We start from the raw sequence: 18503 nt of genomic DNA on the forward strand, positions 1-18503 counted from the left end.
TACCACAGGAAGGCAAGACTGACACTAACTTTGAATAAAGGCAAAACTATTTATAATCACTGAGTATGACATTAAGTGCTGCATTTCAAATTGGATTCTCATAAATTCAACCAAGAAAAGGACGCAAACCAGCTAGGATAGACAGCTGTCTTCAGATCAGGAACAGCAATCCCTATGGGGAGAAACTTCCTGCTTCTGATGTTATTGGTACTGGACAATGCCCAGCACCTTTTCACCTCTGTATCTGCTTGGCTGTAAGTCAAGTTATGAAGTTATCCATAGGTGGTGTCCAGGGGTGTCTCTGGTTTTTAAAAGTTTTGTGCTGAGGATTCATAATACAAATAATGGACAAAAAGTACTCTTAGTCTAAGGAACCTGGATTTTTCTTTTAAATATTAATATGCCCAGCCTTGTGCAGCTTCATATTATCACCTCTTAAATGCACTGCAGAGAAGAATGACACTACTTGTGCATTCAGAATACCCACTTTGTCTGCAATAACTGTGTCTGCTTTGGGATGGTTTCAGACAGGAGTACAGTGAAAGGACTGCACAAACATGACAAAATAAATGGATACGAATGTCCACTGATGGCTGCTACTGCTCATTATTTCTAGTGCTAAGGGGTTTCTAGATGTGATGTTGCTTTTGAGTCAAAGCATTTCACACCTTTCCTGTGAAATTCCAGAGCATTATACCCATCTACAATTAGTTCTGCATTGTCATAAAAAAAAATTCTCACAAACTCAATTGAACTGTACAATCCTTGAAAAGGAATGGTAATTGCAAGGCTATTTGGGCAAAATCAGAATATGCTGAAAAGTCACCTTAAGAGAAAACATCCTGTGTGTCTCTATCTTCCCTACAGAATATAGTGCTGTTCACGCCTTGGGGAAATTCAGCACTGTACAAACAGTCAGAGCAAAGCCAACACACTGTCTAAATCCTACTTCTGCCTTCCAGGCTAAAGCAGTACAAAGCACTGGAGAGGCCCCTGCGGGGCCTCTTGTCTCCTTTTGCCCATTGCTAAGTTTTACCCCTTTCTGCTTAGCAGGCCATTTCAGGCTTAAACCTCCCTCTCCCCACTGCCTTCCAGGCCTCATGCCAGTCATCCTCACTTTTTCAAAACTGTCTTTTCTGTTTCTAGACCAAGATTCATCTTCTGGGAAGTGGGGATTGCTGCAATGACTCTGTGTTATGAAACTTCTTTTAGACTGAAAAGCTCTTTGTGTTAGATCAAGTAGATTAGGAAAACAGTCTGAAATTGAATTGCTTTCAATTTTCTAGCACACAGAGAATTTTTGAAGTAGAAAAAGTTACTGGAAGAGTTCATGAAAAGCCATCCTGCTCCCCACCAGCCACAAAGGGTTATTTCAGCCAGAAGATTGCTCTATGAGCAGCATTCTACCTAAATTCAAACTTCAAACGAAATCACAGTGAGTTACCCCACAGACACTTACACATAGAGATCCATAGGAAATTCTTTCATCATGTGTGTTACAATGAATTCCACCATCAAATCTGACAGAAAAGAAAATGATAAAGTAAGTATTGAGCTGGTTACTGTTAGCTTTTAGTAGACTACAAGGAAGTCACACTGCCCCACCTACCTATCTCTACCAGACAATAGTCCTGCTTAGATGAAAGGGATTTCACTTTTTTGTTTGTTTGTTCTAAAGAATATTAGACATTTGCTAGAACTAGAAAAGAACCTCCTGGAAACTGAGGGCACATACTGTAATTTGCTTTGAGGCACTGCTTCTCCATATGGTTTCCCCCACTATTAGTCAAATAAAGACTACACCATGAATTCTGATGTTTAGAATTGCTCAAGCAATATTTCAAGCCCTGTCACGAATGGAAAATTCCATTAAGAAGCACAATTTAGAAAATTATTCAAAAACAATGCACAACCTAGATGCTACTTAAAGAGACATTGTAAATAACATCTATTTTTCCTAAAACAAATTCTGAAGCAAGTAAAGCTAGTTTGATCTCAATATGGGCTAAGCTTCTGCTTAAGACTAATTCGGGGAAAAACGAAAAAAGGAGAATGTGTCTAACATTTAAGGGCTTCCAGTATGAAGATAAGAGGCAAGGAGTATAGAAATACAATTGAGAGGAGCTAATGATAACTGAATGTGTGTGGGGGTGCGTCCAACCCAACTTCAGCATGAAATGCTTATACCAAGCCACTGGTAACAATCGTGAGCTGTAACCTCCTAGGGCAGTAACAGCCCAGCAGCGTGACTCAATAGTGACTAAAAACAGTGCAGGTGAAGAGTGTATGGGATCTGATAGCTCTAGTAAGATTCTTCATGCAGCTGTGTGTCTTGGCTTCAACAATCACATTTGAAAATGTTGAAGTCTAAGACTGCTTCTGTACCATCAGGCTGAACAGCTATTCAGGGATCCAGGCTCCATCCATTTCTGAACCCACATGTGCTTTTGGCCTCCACAGTAACGAGAGTCACAACTTAATCATGTGCTGCATGAAAAGCTTTCAACTACGCCTCCATATCCACAGGCAAAACCAATCCTAGCTGCTAACATTCCTCTTGTTTTTTGGCTCAGAAAAGGCTCAATGCCCAGCAAACACGTTCACAAGTATGTTTTTGTGAACCATAAGTCTGCCATCGTCATATCATCTACAAAGTACTTGTACCACACTCACCTAAACACTGAATTTATTAATCAACTGCCCTCCCTCTTGTTAAAAACTCGGCTCAAATGGGCAAAGCAATATCTGTAAAACTTTCTGTAAATGTATATACGATTTATTGCTCCAGAGCTGCAATCTTGGATTTGCCTGTGAGGCAGCCAAGTACTAAGATGGGCATGGATTGCTGGAAACATCTTTAGTATGTAACTGTCCTTCTTTTAAGTCCATCCACTGCTCCACTTAACCCTCAAATCTCAGGTTTCTGTTGCCCAACAAGAGATGCTTCAGGAGCCACAAGCACACACGTGCTCTGACAACACTCACCGAGCACCGCACACACCAGCGGGCGGCAGGGCAGGTTCTTGTCTGCTGCTTTCTTCCGATGCCTCATTGGCTTCAAACACACAGAGATGAAAAGAAGTCAGCAGAAGCCTGAAGTGACAGTCTGTGTATTATTGTATTTTTCAAGCAAACTGTACAATCAGCACAGGCTTCCTTTTGTCTTTTTCTCCAACTGCCATCTTACACATACTAACCCTAAAGGCCATGGCTGGAGCAAAATTGTGCCTGCATTCCAGCATGCTGATACTGGGGGTTTGTTTCTCTAGCTGTGTAGCTGGAAGGCACTGTTCTACTGAGGGGAGGGACCCCAAGACAAAAACAAATCACACAGAAATTCCTCCCTCCTGGTTAACATAGTGATTTGTTTCTGACCCAGGAGTCCGATTGGCATTCTTAACTGTGTGTACAGTAGTCAATGGCTTTGGTGTTCATTGAAACAGACCAGAAAGGCAAACCGGATAGCAAATCTGTTGTTAAGGGGTAATGACTAGCATTCTTGCAGTATGGTCTCCATAAAGTAAGATGTTTGTTTCTTTCTTCAACAGTGAGTGACTTTCAAGTGCTGCTTCACTGTCAGATGAGGTGGAACTTTGTGCCAGTACCACAAAGACAGAATGCATCAAGTTAGGATAACCATTCAAGTTACTTGTAACTGCAGAGTTTCACGAGTCAGGTAAGGACACTTTCACCAAAGGAAAAAGCTCTGGAAAAAATACTTTCCTCCCTGCAGGTGAATTGCTCCACCCAGAATGAAGCATAAGCCAAATAAGAGCACTCAGTGTAACTCCAGCTGGCTATTATGTATCACATGAGGGCTAATGCTTGCTGGAGATTAAGGCAGAACGTTCTCTCTACCACTGGTGTCCTCAGAGACCTCCTAATACACAGCTCCTCACCAGCTAGACAGGCCTCTGAATTCACTGACAGGGCAAAGAGCTCTTTGTTCTTTGAAGAATGGAGACATTCTGAGAGCAGTTTCAAAATCACTCTGCAACTACTGCATTTCTGACAGTATTTCCACATGCCTTAGCAAGGTAGGTTAGATGTCTGTGTCACAATTTTCAACATATACTTTTCATACATACTCAAACCCTCTGTGTTTGCATCCTAAAGAGAAAACAATCTGGAGCAAAAGACTCACCATTCTGTGTAGGTTTACACGAAAATTCATGTTGTCATCATGAAGAAAAGCATTAGCATATTGATCCTATTGAAAAGGGCAAGAAAAGGGAAGAAATATGAAAAGCCAAACACCCAGTTGCCTTTCAAATCACATGCGTTTCAGTGTCAAACTCCCAAGATACAACCACCAAGCTATAAAGTGATCTATCCATTTCTTCTTGTCCCACTCATGTCACACACAAGTAAACCCCTCCTGATCCCAATTCCACTTCAGAAAAATAAATTACTAACAAAACAAGCAGTAGTTCAGTCTAACTTTCTCCCCCCTTTGCTCATTTAAACTCTGACTGTACGTATCATGGTGTCACAAGTTTAACAAGTGTTCCAGGTGTATAAGAGGTGGTTCTCCAGCACCAGTTCTGTGACTGTGTGGATAAAGGTTTCTTCTGGCATTTTGATTCCAGAAGCTACTGCAGTACTAGCAGATAGGTTTATGAGCTGTTCCACCCCTCAAACAAATCTCATTCCAAGACCACCTCTAAATTAAAGAGTCTTCTCCAGATAATGCACAGCCAGAATAGGTAATAAATATACCCTCTCTTTAATATCAGAATCAAAGAATGCCCTTGTTATGCAGGAACAGAATTTCTTATCTTGTGTTATATGCAGCCACCTAAAGAACAAGTGCCAAAACCATTTAATTAAAAAAAATTTAAATGTAGATGATTCGTTTTCAGGCTGCACCCTGAAGAAACATTCTTACAGAATCCTTACACAGGCTATCAACCTCACTGCTTTTTATTCTTTAAGGATAAAAGGTTTTTACTTGCAAGCAAGCAAAATGTAAATGCCACACAAACACAACCCCCATTCAGGACATCAGTCAGCCACTAGGACATAGCCCCCATGAGACAGGGCCACATTCAGCCAGAACTGAGGGCATAACTCTGTGACGCTGCTTTCTCACCTACTACCACATTTGCTACTTGTCTTGCTTGTAGGGACCTACAAACTCGTGACTTACTTTCAGACTTGTATCCTTCTTAGGCAGAAGGGATAGGGCACAGCCCGTGTTTACCATGAACAGCACAGAGCTGAAAGCCATTAGCACATTACTCATCTAAAAGCCACACCACAGGGTCACTCAAAAGCTAAGAGAGAAAAGGCTTAGGTTCACTCTTTTTTCTCCTCATCCCCAGAAGCTGGCTAACTCAAATAAGATGATCCAATTTTCAAGTTTCAAGTCAACTTTAACAGTACTGCATCAACTATATTAGCAAACAAGAAGTGCCTGAGGACCTCACCACTCAGTGCCACTGTGGATATTCAGCTCCCACCCCACAGGAGGCAGGGGGATAGAGGCCTGTAACACACCATCAGCTGAGCAGCTTCACAGGAGAAACCTACCTCTGCAATGCATGTCAGGATAATGAGGCACAGCTTGCCACTGTGCAGCCGGTGCTCATCTGCAAAGGAGAGAAAACAAGTCTGCCATGAGCCACACAAGCCTAGCAAGGCTGAAGAGCAAGACAGCTGCTGCAGCAAAAGAAAAGCCCAGCTTGGAGAATCTTCACAGTCCTACTTCCTCCATGATAGCTAATAGTATCATAGAGGCACTCACCCTCCAGCCTGGCCACTAAATCCCACCCACTTGTCACCAGTTTGCTATTGGGGAAGATGAAATAGGAAAGCCTTATAAATATGATTGCCTGGCAAAAGATTTAGAAAATACAGGAACTATAAGTGAGATTGAAATGAGAACAAGCTTTGAGATACCAAACCTTAGTTACTGAACAACTAAAAGACAATAGCATAGCCAGCTGTAGGCAATCTCCTCTTTGATTAAACAATGCCCTCTACCTACAGACAGGTCCAAAGGTCAAATGGAATGTTCTGTCTCACCCCTCAAAATGTATGGTTCATCCCACACCTGTATCGCTCCCCTGAAGCATCAGGTATCTGTAATCCCATTGGCCCGAGTCTTGTTCCGCGCCCACTTTGAAGCCCCTGATAAGGTGTGCCCGGGGGACCGGACGCTCTCTTGGAACCCTCTCTTGGCATCCTCTCCCGCCCCTGCTATCTCTCTCTCTCCCCCTATCTCTCCCTGCCCCCACTCCCTGGGGCCTGCCATGAGCTGCCACGGCAGCTCCAAGCAGGGCCCCACACCCACGCCCTTTGCAATAAACCGTATATTCCAAGACCTGACTTCAGAGATCTCTCATCTCCATCCATCTGGACCATCCAGGAGTCCAGCGCTCCCTACAGTCTGCACCAACAGCAAAGGTTCAGATTTGAACTTCCAACAGCATTGTAACTATCCACTGGGCTTCTGTCTCATTCAGTTTTACTTCTGCAGATATTCTAAATACTGTCCTTCTGTCACAGCAGAGATACACTGTTCCCTCAGACAAGGTGGAAAGCAAAACATCACCTTTGCTGCAGGTTATGAAACAAGCAGCAAAGCTTTCAGAGAGGCACAGCACTGTGTAGCAAAACTGCTGACATTATGCTCTAAGTTCCAAGTTTTAACCCCAGTATTGGGAAACACAACCTACTTTGCTCTTTGCAAAACCATGAAAGAAGGGAGTCTGCAAAGACTTAGCATTTTAAGCCAAGAGTTTCACCCTGATCACGTTCCACAAATTCTTATTCATCTCACAACTTCAAACAGCTTTTGCCTTGAATGATAGCTGGACAAAACAGAGGGACTAAGGCAGAAGAATGCAATTCTTATTTAAAACTCCTCTCAATTTTAACCTTGAATATAAAAAAAACCCCAAGATATATATAGTCAAGGAGTAACACAGGATAGAAGAAACCTCTGGTTCAATCCTCATTCAAAGCAGGGCCAGGTAAGATCATGTTGTAGAAGGTACTGTACAATCAAGCACATTTTAAAAAATCTTCATTCTAAAAAACAATGTGCTTGGACCACACGCCCCCAAAACCAACAAAAATAAACCAACAAAAAACAACACACTGATAACTAAATTCTGAGGAGGCTTAACATTGCACATTCCCAAGATTTCCAAAAGCTACTCTAAAGCACAGGAGTACTAAACACACCATCTCAGACATCTGCCTTAGAGTCAAACTCAAAGGAGAGGGATATCTGAAACAGTCAGACACACTTTCATATAAAGCAGAAAACAGCATCAGCCAAATTCCTTCTTTGCAGGTGACTTTGACAAACACTTTGCTAGCTGGTGTGTATATGGTAATTATAAAAACAGATAGAATAGGATTAGCTAGCTGTTCTCTCTAGCTTGACACCTGTTTTGTTTTCTTTTCTATGCTGCTCAAGGACAGATATTTACAGATGTGTCCTGAAGTGTGCTGATTTCATCTTGCAGCACTAAGATGAAGAGGAATTTTGGAATGGGAGAGTTAAAAGCCTCTCCCATCTCCTTACCTCAGCTAAAACGTTTAAGTATGAAGTTTTGTACTTCAGCAAGAAGGAGAAATGACCTAGAATAAAACTGATACACAAGAGGCTTGTTATTTTTATATTGTAAGGCCACACTGTATATTTCTGTAGGTGCTGCTCCCACTTCTGTCTCTGGGGATCATGCTGTCAAGGCTCCTGTTTCACACCATGGACTCTGCCCTCTGCCAGTGTATTGTGAACATCAGACCATTTTCAGGAGCTATGGGGCAGCCATGCTAGCAGTTACTTGCACACATACTTCACACTTTCACAGAAACCTTCATTAAAGTAACAAAGCAGACCACTTTCTACAGGGAGGTATAGCAGTATGAGACCTGTTTCACAGACAGGAGAAAATGACACAGAGGTTTTGTTTCTCCCAAGGCAGCTGCCTCTGACTGACACAAGGGAGGATAACAAGAGAAGGATCTAGCAAACACAATCTATTAAATTATGCTCTCTGGGACAGGACCAAAACAACTGTCTAGTCCTGGATGAAGAACAAACCAGTTTCCCTTCTAAGTGTTCTCACCTGTCTCAAGACAGAAGGAGTAAATTAGAATTATTTATTCCTCTTGTTATACTGGTGTCACGTAGAAGCACAGAATCGTTTATGTTAGAACAGACCTTTAAGATCATGGAGTCCAAATGTTAATCCAGCACTGCCAATCTCCCAGTAAACCATGTTCTTAACTGCCACATCTATATGTCTTGTAAATACCTTCAGGCATTGTGACTCAAGGACTTCCCTGGGCAGTCAGTTCCATGCTTTATCTTATACAAGAAAAGAAAATAAGGCAGTGCTCCATCTATAATCAAAATATAAAGTCAGGAATACACCCACTAGAATTAATAAGTATTGGTTTGGAAGGCACACTTTTTAAATGATCAATCAGTGTAGCTCACTGCCATGAACTACTGTGGTGGGAAGGTCTGCACAAATTTCAGAACTTATACAAGCTAGAACTAAAGTAAAGAAAGAAAGAAAGAAACATAAACTCCTGTCTCATAACACAATAAACTTATCTCTCACTGTCTTGTTTAGTAAGGAATCCCTTCTATCAGATTTCATTCTATCTGAAACTAATCCTGTGTGGCAGTTTCCAAGGCCCTGTGCAGACTTTCCATATTACAGTGACTAATAAGGGCAGAAGTTAAATTGAAAAATATAAAATTGTTCCATCAGAGCCTTGGATCAGCAAGACAGACCCTGAGAAAAGCAAATGAGAATGAGCAAATTAGAGAGCTGGTAAACCCTCCTCACATGTGCAATCTACTAAAATGACTGAGCCAAGATTGATGTGGCTTAGTTCAAAAGACAAAAGCAAGAGGAAACATGAAAGCAGACTTCAAATATGCAAGGGCTGACACATAGAAAAAAGAAATAATCCATTCTCAATATCTATCTTGGAGAAGATAACTAGTAATTAATTTAAATCACAGCAAAGAATTTAGGAAGCACACAAAGCTTTCTCACAGTAAGGATAGTTAAACACTGGAATGGATAGTCTGAAAATGGTGTTCCATTATCACAGTATCTTCATCCAACCTGTCAGCAAAACCTCTGAGAAAAGATACAGGCAAACCTGATTCTGCCTTGGTTCCAAGGAGTTGTGGTTTAACCCCAGACAGCAATTAAGTACCATGCAGCTGCTCAATCACTCGCAATGCTTCTCTCCCCACAGTGGGAAGAAAAATTGGAAATAAAAAGTAAATCATGTGGGTTGAGATAAGAACAATTTAATAACTGAAATCTCATCATGATAATCATCAGCGGAGTGAGAGAGGGTAACAGAACCAAAAAGAAACAAGCAAGGCACAATACAGTTCGTTATACAATTGCTCACTGCCTGCTGCCCATCCCATCCCCAAACAACAATTGTCCCCTTCTGGGTAACTCCTGCAGTTTATATACTGGGTATGACATTCTGTGGTGTGGAATATCCCTTTGGCCAGTTCAGGTCACCTATCGTGGCCCTGCTCCCTCCCTGCTTTTTGTGCACCTCCTCGCTGGCAGAGTACGAGACACTGAAAAGTCCTTGACATAGGGTTAGCACTACTTAACCAGAGCCAAAATATCAGTGTTTTATCAATATCATTCTCATAGTGAACCCAAAACCACAGCACTGTACCAGATACTAAGAAGAAAATTAACTCTGTCCCAGCCAAAACCATATAGGGGTGCATAAAGTTCCTTCCGGTCTTAATTTCAATTATTACTTCTTCTTCAACTAGCTTGCTTACTGAACAAGTGCAAGACAGCCAAATACAATTTCACTGCAAGCTAGTAGATAAAAGGAAACTGCCTGCTCTCTTATTCAATGCTAAGCATTCATGAAATTCAGTAATTGATGTAACATAGCTCTGCAAAGATCTCCATATTTCTGTTGTTATATCTAACTTAACAGCGAAAAGTCGGTAACAGCCTGAAATACGGTGCAAAGATCACTTGTTATGTTCACACTGTGGTCCTGCCCTTATAACCACTGGATAAAACAGCACCCTTGGGTACCCTGAGCAGGAGATTAAGCAATATTTCAACTCCAGCGAGCTGAAATTAACCCCCACAGAACTACAGGAGGAAAAAAAAAAACAAAAACACAACACAAAAAGATACTTTCTCAAGCAAACTACTGCCAGTGCAGTCTAAGTTGCTGCTGCCCTAATTTTAATTACAGAGCTACCTGTTTAACCAAAGGACAAAGGAAGTATTTCCTTCTATTGCTGAGCTTTGCCCTCTGTGTCAGTTTCTAAGTGTTCTTAAAAATACAGTTCTCTGGTCTCAGACTTCCTCTTTCTGACAGATAGTTGTGAATCAGATATACTTGCACCTTCAGCACATAGACAGGCTTGGTTATTAGGCATTATCATTTATTATTACATTCTTTCCATACCTGACATCTCTCCTACTTTCATAAGTCTTATCTCACAATAAGAAATCACTTAGTTTTTCAAAAGGTCAAATCGTCAATCTTTCTATAAAGAGACTCCACTTCTATTTCTGGAGTCACTAGGCATGTTCTTGTGCCCTCCTGACTTCAGAAGCTCTGTTGGCTGCATCCACAGAATTCACTCACCTTTTGTGTCCTGCATCACAATTGAGCTGTACTTCAAGAAGGTTATCAGCAGGTTGCTAGTTTGCACATCAGCATCCAAAGGCAGCTCTGCAGAGCTTATAACTGGAACAAAGCAGGTAAGACATGTTTATCCTATACAAATACAATAAATAACTATACAGAGAACTAAGACACAGACTCACAGGTCTGGAGTAGGATCAGCCTACTTGCAGGGCCACCTGACTTCCTCCTCCTCCTCCATGACCACCCAGGAAAGATTTTGTTATGAAGACTGGTACCACTCCTTCAGAGACCATTTCATCTGCTCTAAGCAATGTGATAACCTTCTCTGTCCTGCCCCTGCTCCTCCTTCCAGGGAGATGAGCCCACTGTTTTAGCACTCATCAACATCTCCAGCCTAGGGAAATCTGGATATTTGCACTGACACCAAATTAATTCTTACAAGCAACACAGATAACAGTCACACAATTCTCATTTTATAAAGAGACGTGCCCAGGAAAGGCCCTTCTCTGTTTCAGGAATTTTTAAATATGAGTTCCAAAAGGTCTGTGTCAATTCCATTCTTCCCTCTCAACAACAGTCTCTCTTGCAGAAGCAAAACACAAGACATAATGTAACAATTATTGCAGGACCAAAGAGATAAAAAACAAAGGCAGAAACAGAAGATTTATAAAAACCAAGAAGCAAAAGCGGTCACAGTTTGTGCTAGATACATCTCAACACAGCAGGAAGCAGAAACATACTTTCCATACCCACAGCAGTTCATTGGCATTTCTCTAGGACACCAGCTGTACTTTTGACACCTTAACAGTGGACATCATCTGCCTTAAGACTTTACAAGAAGCTATTTCATTTCCTCAGCTAATTGCACAGCGTGCCTCCACACTCATTCCCCATTCCCCATGCACCATCTAAAGCACTGAGTTTATGAGCTGTCAAGCCTCTATCATGTGACTGAGCCACATTTTTACTGATGACTGAGCCTGAGCTATCCTAAAGGGCCATTCTCTGCCTTTCCATTTGGAGAGCTTTACAAGAAATATTGAAAGGGACGAGAAAGATCAGTGGGAAACATGCATCATGCATTTACCTGCAGATCCTGACAGATAAGTCTGATACCATTTAAGATAAAGTAGCTCAGACAAAAAAAATCCCCAGACTGATGGAGCTAGCCTAGGAACACTTCAGTAAAGTACTTAATACAGTTATGTATGAAAAAAAAAAAAATAAAAGTGAAGGAGATAGGTGGGAACCCATAAAGATATTTAAATTAAATTAAATTTCTTTTCTCTTTCACATCAAAGATCTGGCAAACAAGATACAATTGGAGAAATTACTGGTCTGAGAAAAAATTACTGCTTGAATTCTGTAGACATCAGTTTAGAGAATAAGTCTTTTTTTTTTTTTTTTTTTCTGTGTGACCTGGACATAAGAAACAGTTGCTTGATAATGAACCTGCTAATTAACCTGGCAGAAAGTTGGGATATGTAAACAGAGAGAAGTATCAGACTGCACACAAAGAATGGGATATAAACAAAACCAGTTAATGAACACAAGATGAAATTAAACAATGAAAGCCATAGGGTCAGGAATTCAGGGATTTATTTCCATGGCCAGCTGAGAGCTCATCAGCTGCAAACAAAATACCATGATCAGATCACAAGGTGACAAGCTACCAACGTGAAGGGCTCAAGAGGGCAGGTCTACAACATATATCCAGAAATGCACTTCCAGCAGAGACACAAACACTGTAATGCCCTGCACAAGGTGCTGGTGAGGCCTTGTCTCAACCACTGTGCATAATTATGCAGAAGCTGTGTTCAAAGAGGATGAACTTAAACTTTGACAAGTTTAAAGACAGGCTAGTATGCTGATCAGGAGAACAGAGTACCTTGTAAACCAACACATGAGGAAGAGCAACCTTCATTTCAAGGGAGGCTTAACACCATGACAAATGGGTATGAATTCACAAGAAACCCAGGTTGCAAAGTTGAATACTTCTAGCCAAGGAACAAGATGCTGAAACTGCCCCCAAACAGAAATTATTGGGAAACAATTTTAGCAGATTCAGTCAGAGCTTGATAAATTCTAGGGATTTTATGACGATACGCCTGCAAGCACAGGGCGCTAGGCTCCAGAGTTAAGGAGACCTTTTCCAGCTCTATGCAACTGTCCTGACATGACAAGAACATGACTGTTCTGGCTGCCTAGGGGGTGAAATGCACAGGTTCTCACATTCAGGAGGTCATAGATGGCTTGAATTATGATTGACTGAAGTCCCTCTCTTCTCATGCTATAAAGACAGCCTAAGACAGAGCTCCTTTTGCACTAGAAACAGATTTGCAGACCACTAGTACACAATTCTTAAGTATTATCTCATCTCTTTTCTGCCTATCCTCAGGAATGCTCAAGGCTTTTCTCACCTTTTAAGAAAGAAAAAGGTATTTATCATGAGACTGGACCTTGTAAGAAGTGAGGAATTACATCTGATTGCTGGATGACTAGGTTGCGGGCTCCGAGGGGAAATAATTTCATCCTGTACACAACTGTATTATGGTTCAGAGAAAAGTCTGCTTTAATATAAAACACCTTTCAAAATTTAAGGCTTGTATCTCATAACCCTGTATGAAGGCAAGTAAGGCTTCAACTGAGGCAAGGGCAGGCAGAGAAGGATGAAGGAGACAAGCCAAGCCACCAGAATAACCCAGGATTCTTTAAACTGTGCAGTGAGAGGCCCAGAGTACAGCAGAGGTTCTCATAGAACTCAGAATTACACAATCACCTTCAATACAAAACTGTAGCCCTTGGAAACAGCAGGTCAAATAGATCAATATAACTTCACTGTTTGAATCACATAAAAAAAACATAATGGGGCTTTTAGGTTATAAAGGTTGCACATGCCCAGGCGTGAGCTGGTTTAGTCCATTAAGTCTTGAAGACCTGGGGCTCCTGACACATTACTAATGTGCCATGTCTGTTGGCAAAGTCTGTGCAATGAGACTGGAAGCTTTCTCACTCCCAATATTATGAATAGCTCAAAGATTTAGCTCAAAGTCTGAAAAATGTATTTATATCCCCAGTGGATCCCTCTTGAGCTGTTACAATGAACGTAGTGAATGAATATTTAACAACAGTAAGCAAACTGACATTTAGATAACTATGGTGACAGGCACACTTGATTTACATATTATAGATAAACAGTTTCTAGCAAAAGCCTCATTTCTCAAAAAAAAAAAAAAAAAAAAGGAAGAAATCACTCTGAAGCCCACATTACTGCTTATCCTGGCTCATGATACAGACCTTTTTTAACACACATTTTGAAACTTTACAAGGTCTTAATTTACACTATAGGTTAAAAGTCAGAGAAATTTCCAACCAGAATATGAACACTTTTTTTATCCCAGACATCATAAAAGAAAAGCACCTGAAATTCACAGATGGATTTCTACACGTTAACATAACTTCAAAACAGTTCAACTACACATTTTTTAGTGCAGTAAAGAGAAAGCAATCTTATCATTCCAAAGTCAAAAGGCCTCTTGCTAACTGGCAGCCATAGGCAAATTTTACAGCTGAGTTGCAAGATCTTAGTAAACGTGAAAAATTCTGACAAATTTTTAAAACAGCAGTACTCAAGCACCACCAAACCAAACCAAGCCAAGGGCCACAAAAAATAATCACACTGTAGGGATCAACAAGCAATAAGCAGATAAAAATAAAGCAAGCTTCCCAATGCAATTGCTGCACATAAAGATCAGATCCTTTTCTTAAATTTAGTAACTGTACAAGCCACAAGAAGCCTCAAACTTCTCAAGATCACTGCCTCTGCTGAAAGCAGGATGGAGGTTTTGTTTTGATTTTGTTTTGTCTTGTGGTAAATGAAAAAATAAAGAAAAAAAAGTGCAAGCAAGCTGTAGACGTAGGTAAGCACAAATTCTGTCAGTTGTGTAATATGGTGTGGGGGTGGATGGATTTGCAATGAACATGTTGAACAGAAGCCCACAAAATGCCCATCCCTCCACATTTTATGTTATATGCACACAGAGACATAGGGGACTTTTTATCTGAAGCTTTTGTTATCCATGGCAACCAGATAGAATTCATCCATGAGGAGGATCATCCTTAACTAGGGTATCAAATGACCTGAATAGCTGATATAACTGAGTAACCCAGGCTGCTTTTCCCCAGAAATATTTCCAAACTGTGCTCTATTCAAATTGAGTCTGTTCCTTCATTAAACACTCCTCAGCTCAGATGCCATTAAAGTACATGAAAACAGCCATTTCTTTTCTTCTCTTCAACTAGGCTATATCTATCCATACCTTAAAATGAAAGGGTTTTATTATAGATGATTTCAAAGCATATTTATGTGGACACATAACATCTCATTTAGAAAAGAGATCTCAGGTTAAGCAGTCCTTTACAAAGCCTATCAAAGAGAAGGCAATAATAAGAGAGAGGAATACTTCCACACCCAGACTGAATTCAAATCCCAATTAATTCAAAGCCAAGGACAAGTGAATTAACAAGAAGCAGGAATCCACAGCGATTCTCTGTAAATCTGTTCCAATGACAAATAATCCCAGGCAAAGGACCTAACACTAGAAATATTCGTAAGTAAAAGCCTACACAGAATAACTAATGGCTGGGTGTACTTTCATGCAAATATTGGGGCAGTACTATTTTCAGAAGGAATATCAGCATAATTTAATTGAGCAATACACAAGGCAAAATAAAAATAAATTTGAGTCAAAGAACCTTGCTATGTTTAGCAAGGCATATTACTCCAGGAAGAGACCACCGAGTTACATCCGCTCCAGACAGACCTCATTAGTTGCAATCTCTAGAAAATAGTTTGCTAGTTATTTAACAGTTTTAAATTATTTTTCCTCAGGAGATCATTGCATTTTTACCATCTGAAGAAGGCGGGGTGGTTCCAAGTGGAGTGACAGGTGTCGTTGGAACTGGGCTCATTGGTGATGTCATCAAGCCCATTTCAGGATGGCTCTAAGAGAAAACACAAATGCACAGGTCAACTGCTTCCCCAGGCACTAGAAACACAGACCCTACTTGTACTGTTCCATGCTCTTGCACATTGGACATGACTAAAGAAGTCTCAAGAAACTTCAACCTCTTCTCCAAAGAGCCAGGCCGTGGCTCCTGACCTTGGATGTCTAACGATTAAACCGTACATCAATTTCTCTACTCCACAAAACACAAAAATACATCAGAAAGTGGTGGCTCTCCCCAGCAGACAGAAAAAATCCCCTTCCCTAATGTAGAATGGGAGAAGATTTGCAAAAGCCTACAATGTTAATAGCTTCTAACTCCCCCTGAAACAACCCAAGGAAGTGCATTTGAAGTCTTCCCCCATGATCCTTTTACGTCTATTTCTAAGAGCAAATTCTCCTTGCTCCTGCCCCCCACCTGTTCATATTCAAACATAATGGCAATTTATTACTTTCCTGTCTCACTGTAAAGCCCTGCAGGAAAGACACTGCAGGAAAACAGTGCATAACATAAATAATACTATCATTATTGATCCTCTCAGCTTCCATCAGCCAGTCACTCTCCCCATTTCATCTTTGCTAATAGTTGCCTGCCTAATTACTGCTTTGACTTCACTCTTTGCAAGCTTCCGGACCCATCCACACTGGTGAGAGCGTAGGCAATCTGCCATGCTATTTTTGAGTCTGGCTGCCAAGCAGTGTCCATTTCATAGGGCAAGTTTTACATAAATGTATCATCTGCCTTAATATATCATCACAATTTCAAAATAAAAGGAAGATACAGAACTGCTGATTTGATGTTAGTTAGTTCCACAGGATTTTTCACAAGTGGATATCCTTCACACTGCCTTTGAACATCTAATTCTATGAACAACTATAAATGCATATATTTTATGGGAAGCACACATATACATACTACAACTCAAAAACAATTTACATCCCTACAGCTACCAACTTACACTTAAAACACAATTTTTCACTGGAAGTCTTACATAAGCCAGATTTCCTTAGACAGGTTTTGGGGGCTTACCTTGTTTCTCCAGAACACTGACTGGCAGTTGAGAGACAAGAGTGCCACCCAGCAGCAAACCTGAGCACCCACAGCTGGTGAGCGCACACTTAACACTCCAGATACCCACACAACTGAATCCCTGCTCTTCCCACGTGCCACACAGCAGCAGGAAGCCATTCATGCAGCACCAAGCAATGGACACCAGCTTAGGCAAGAGCATTCATCAGCTTTTATGAGGTTTTTTCAACATGACATGACCTACCTTGCCCTCTCTTAAATGAAGCATTACAGACAATCCACCCAAGAGTATCAGTTCTCCAATTCAACCCACTGATCAGTGGCTGCTTCAACTTCTTTCACAAGTAACTAGTCTATCATTTTATTTTTAAGAACTTTTACTCTATCTGATCTTTTTCTGCTCTGCTCTTTTCCCTGCCAAATGCCTCTCTTCCCTCAGGAATATCTTGACCACAGAAAGGCCTGAGTTGGTATTACACAAAACTGAAAGAGCAGAAATCTCTGAGAAGTGGTAGGAATGAATAGCCAGGGAAAAGACAAGCAGGGAACTTCAGCAAATCCATGAAACAGAAGCTTTCTTCAGAGGCTGCAGATCTACTTATGGGACCTCTTCCATCAGCACTACTGTCAGGAGTCCCCAGAGGTCTCCTCTGTCATGCCAAGTGTCTAGCCTGAGATCTATGGCTGCACTCTGAGGACTTGAACAAACTGTTTTGTTGATGTTGTTTTTCTCATAGATTACAAGCAGTACCTAGAGACCAAAATTAAAAGCCTGAACCTGAAGGTCTTCCTAAACACATCAGGCTACCCTTTCAGCACAATCACTGCATCAGACAGGCTCATTATCTGCCTCACAGCAGCAATCACCTCTCCAAACTCACACAGCGTTTAGAAAAGCATCCCGAGACTTGTGATCAGAGCAGCCTCTCAGAAGGCTGTTTCTCCACCATAAGGAGCCCAAGGACAAGTGCTGTGCTCCAACAACTGGTTCTCATGCCAAAGAGGCTGGGCCCTTCAAGGAAGTCTGAACATGAAATAGTATTTGAAACAACATCACCTGTCAATTAGTTCCTAAGTGAAGAATACCCAAACAGACAACAACACGCAGTCCATGCACACACATACAGGACAAGCCATCCAATTTGGGAATTGGATCAGCCTCTTTCTCTCAACCCTAACTTAACAAAACTGTGATTTGCTCTGAAAGCTACAGCAATTGCTTTGCTCACTCCATTCTCCCCCTAACTGGACTATCAATAGGGCAGAGAAGGCATTCCATGCAGCCCTTTCCATTTAGTGGCAAAAATTATTATTATTCATTCCAACATGAACTGTGACCTCAAAGCTCTACTCATTTATTGTCAAGGCAGGAAGTATTTCATAAAAATTCTTCCCTGGCCCTGGCCTGCTTCTGCTCTTTCATGCTGATCCTATAACAAGTACATAAGGGGGAAAAAAAAAGAAAGTATATTTTCACCAATTCCATTTCTGGCTCTCTGATTTCAAAGACATCCACTACAAAGAAATGGGGAAACATTCCACTGAAACTCACTTGTGCCAGAACTGTGATGAAATTCCTGTTTAAGTGAACAGCTTCATAAAGGGCTAGAAGGATTGCTTCATTTGTTCTGTGGGAAGGATACAGACAAAGGCACAGTTAGTGATCACAATACCAGGAGACAAGTTTTTCAGAAGCATAGCCTATCTGAAAAAAGAAGTTTTTTTCAACTATGGAAAACTGCCTCTGCAATCCAGTTGTTCTTCCAACTATTAATAGTACTAATAACAGTACTACTAACTAACTAACTAACAGTAGTAGCAATCCATAAAAACAG

General features: G+C 41.0%; 1 protein-coding gene across 4 annotated transcripts in view; it reads right to left on the bottom strand.

Moving 5' to 3' along the window:
• The window catches only part of ARMH3 (armadillo like helical domain containing 3), a 123627-nt gene that overhangs the window by 85306 nt on the left and 19818 nt on the right, over window positions 1–18503 (bottom strand). For all 4 annotated transcript variants that reach the window (XM_053983309.1, XM_053983306.1, XM_053983308.1 and 1 more), the window contains exons 13-19: window positions 18221–18296; window positions 15543–15636; window positions 10630–10731; window positions 5533–5591; window positions 4145–4210; window positions 2986–3055; window positions 1460–1520 (exon numbers count right to left, since the gene is read on the bottom strand). In XM_053983309.1, coding sequence (XP_053839284.1) covers window positions 1460–1520; window positions 2986–3055; window positions 4145–4210; window positions 5533–5591; window positions 10630–10731; window positions 15543–15636; window positions 18221–18296 — 528 coding nt within the window. The remainder of the gene's footprint in view (window positions 1–1459; window positions 1521–2985; window positions 3056–4144; window positions 4211–5532; window positions 5592–10629; window positions 10732–15542; window positions 15637–18220; window positions 18297–18503) is intronic.

This window comes from Vidua macroura, chromosome 8 (assembly GCF_024509145.1).
Source record: "Vidua macroura isolate BioBank_ID:100142 chromosome 8, ASM2450914v1, whole genome shotgun sequence".
Lineage (NCBI taxonomy): Eukaryota > Metazoa > Chordata > Aves > Passeriformes > Viduidae > Vidua > Vidua macroura.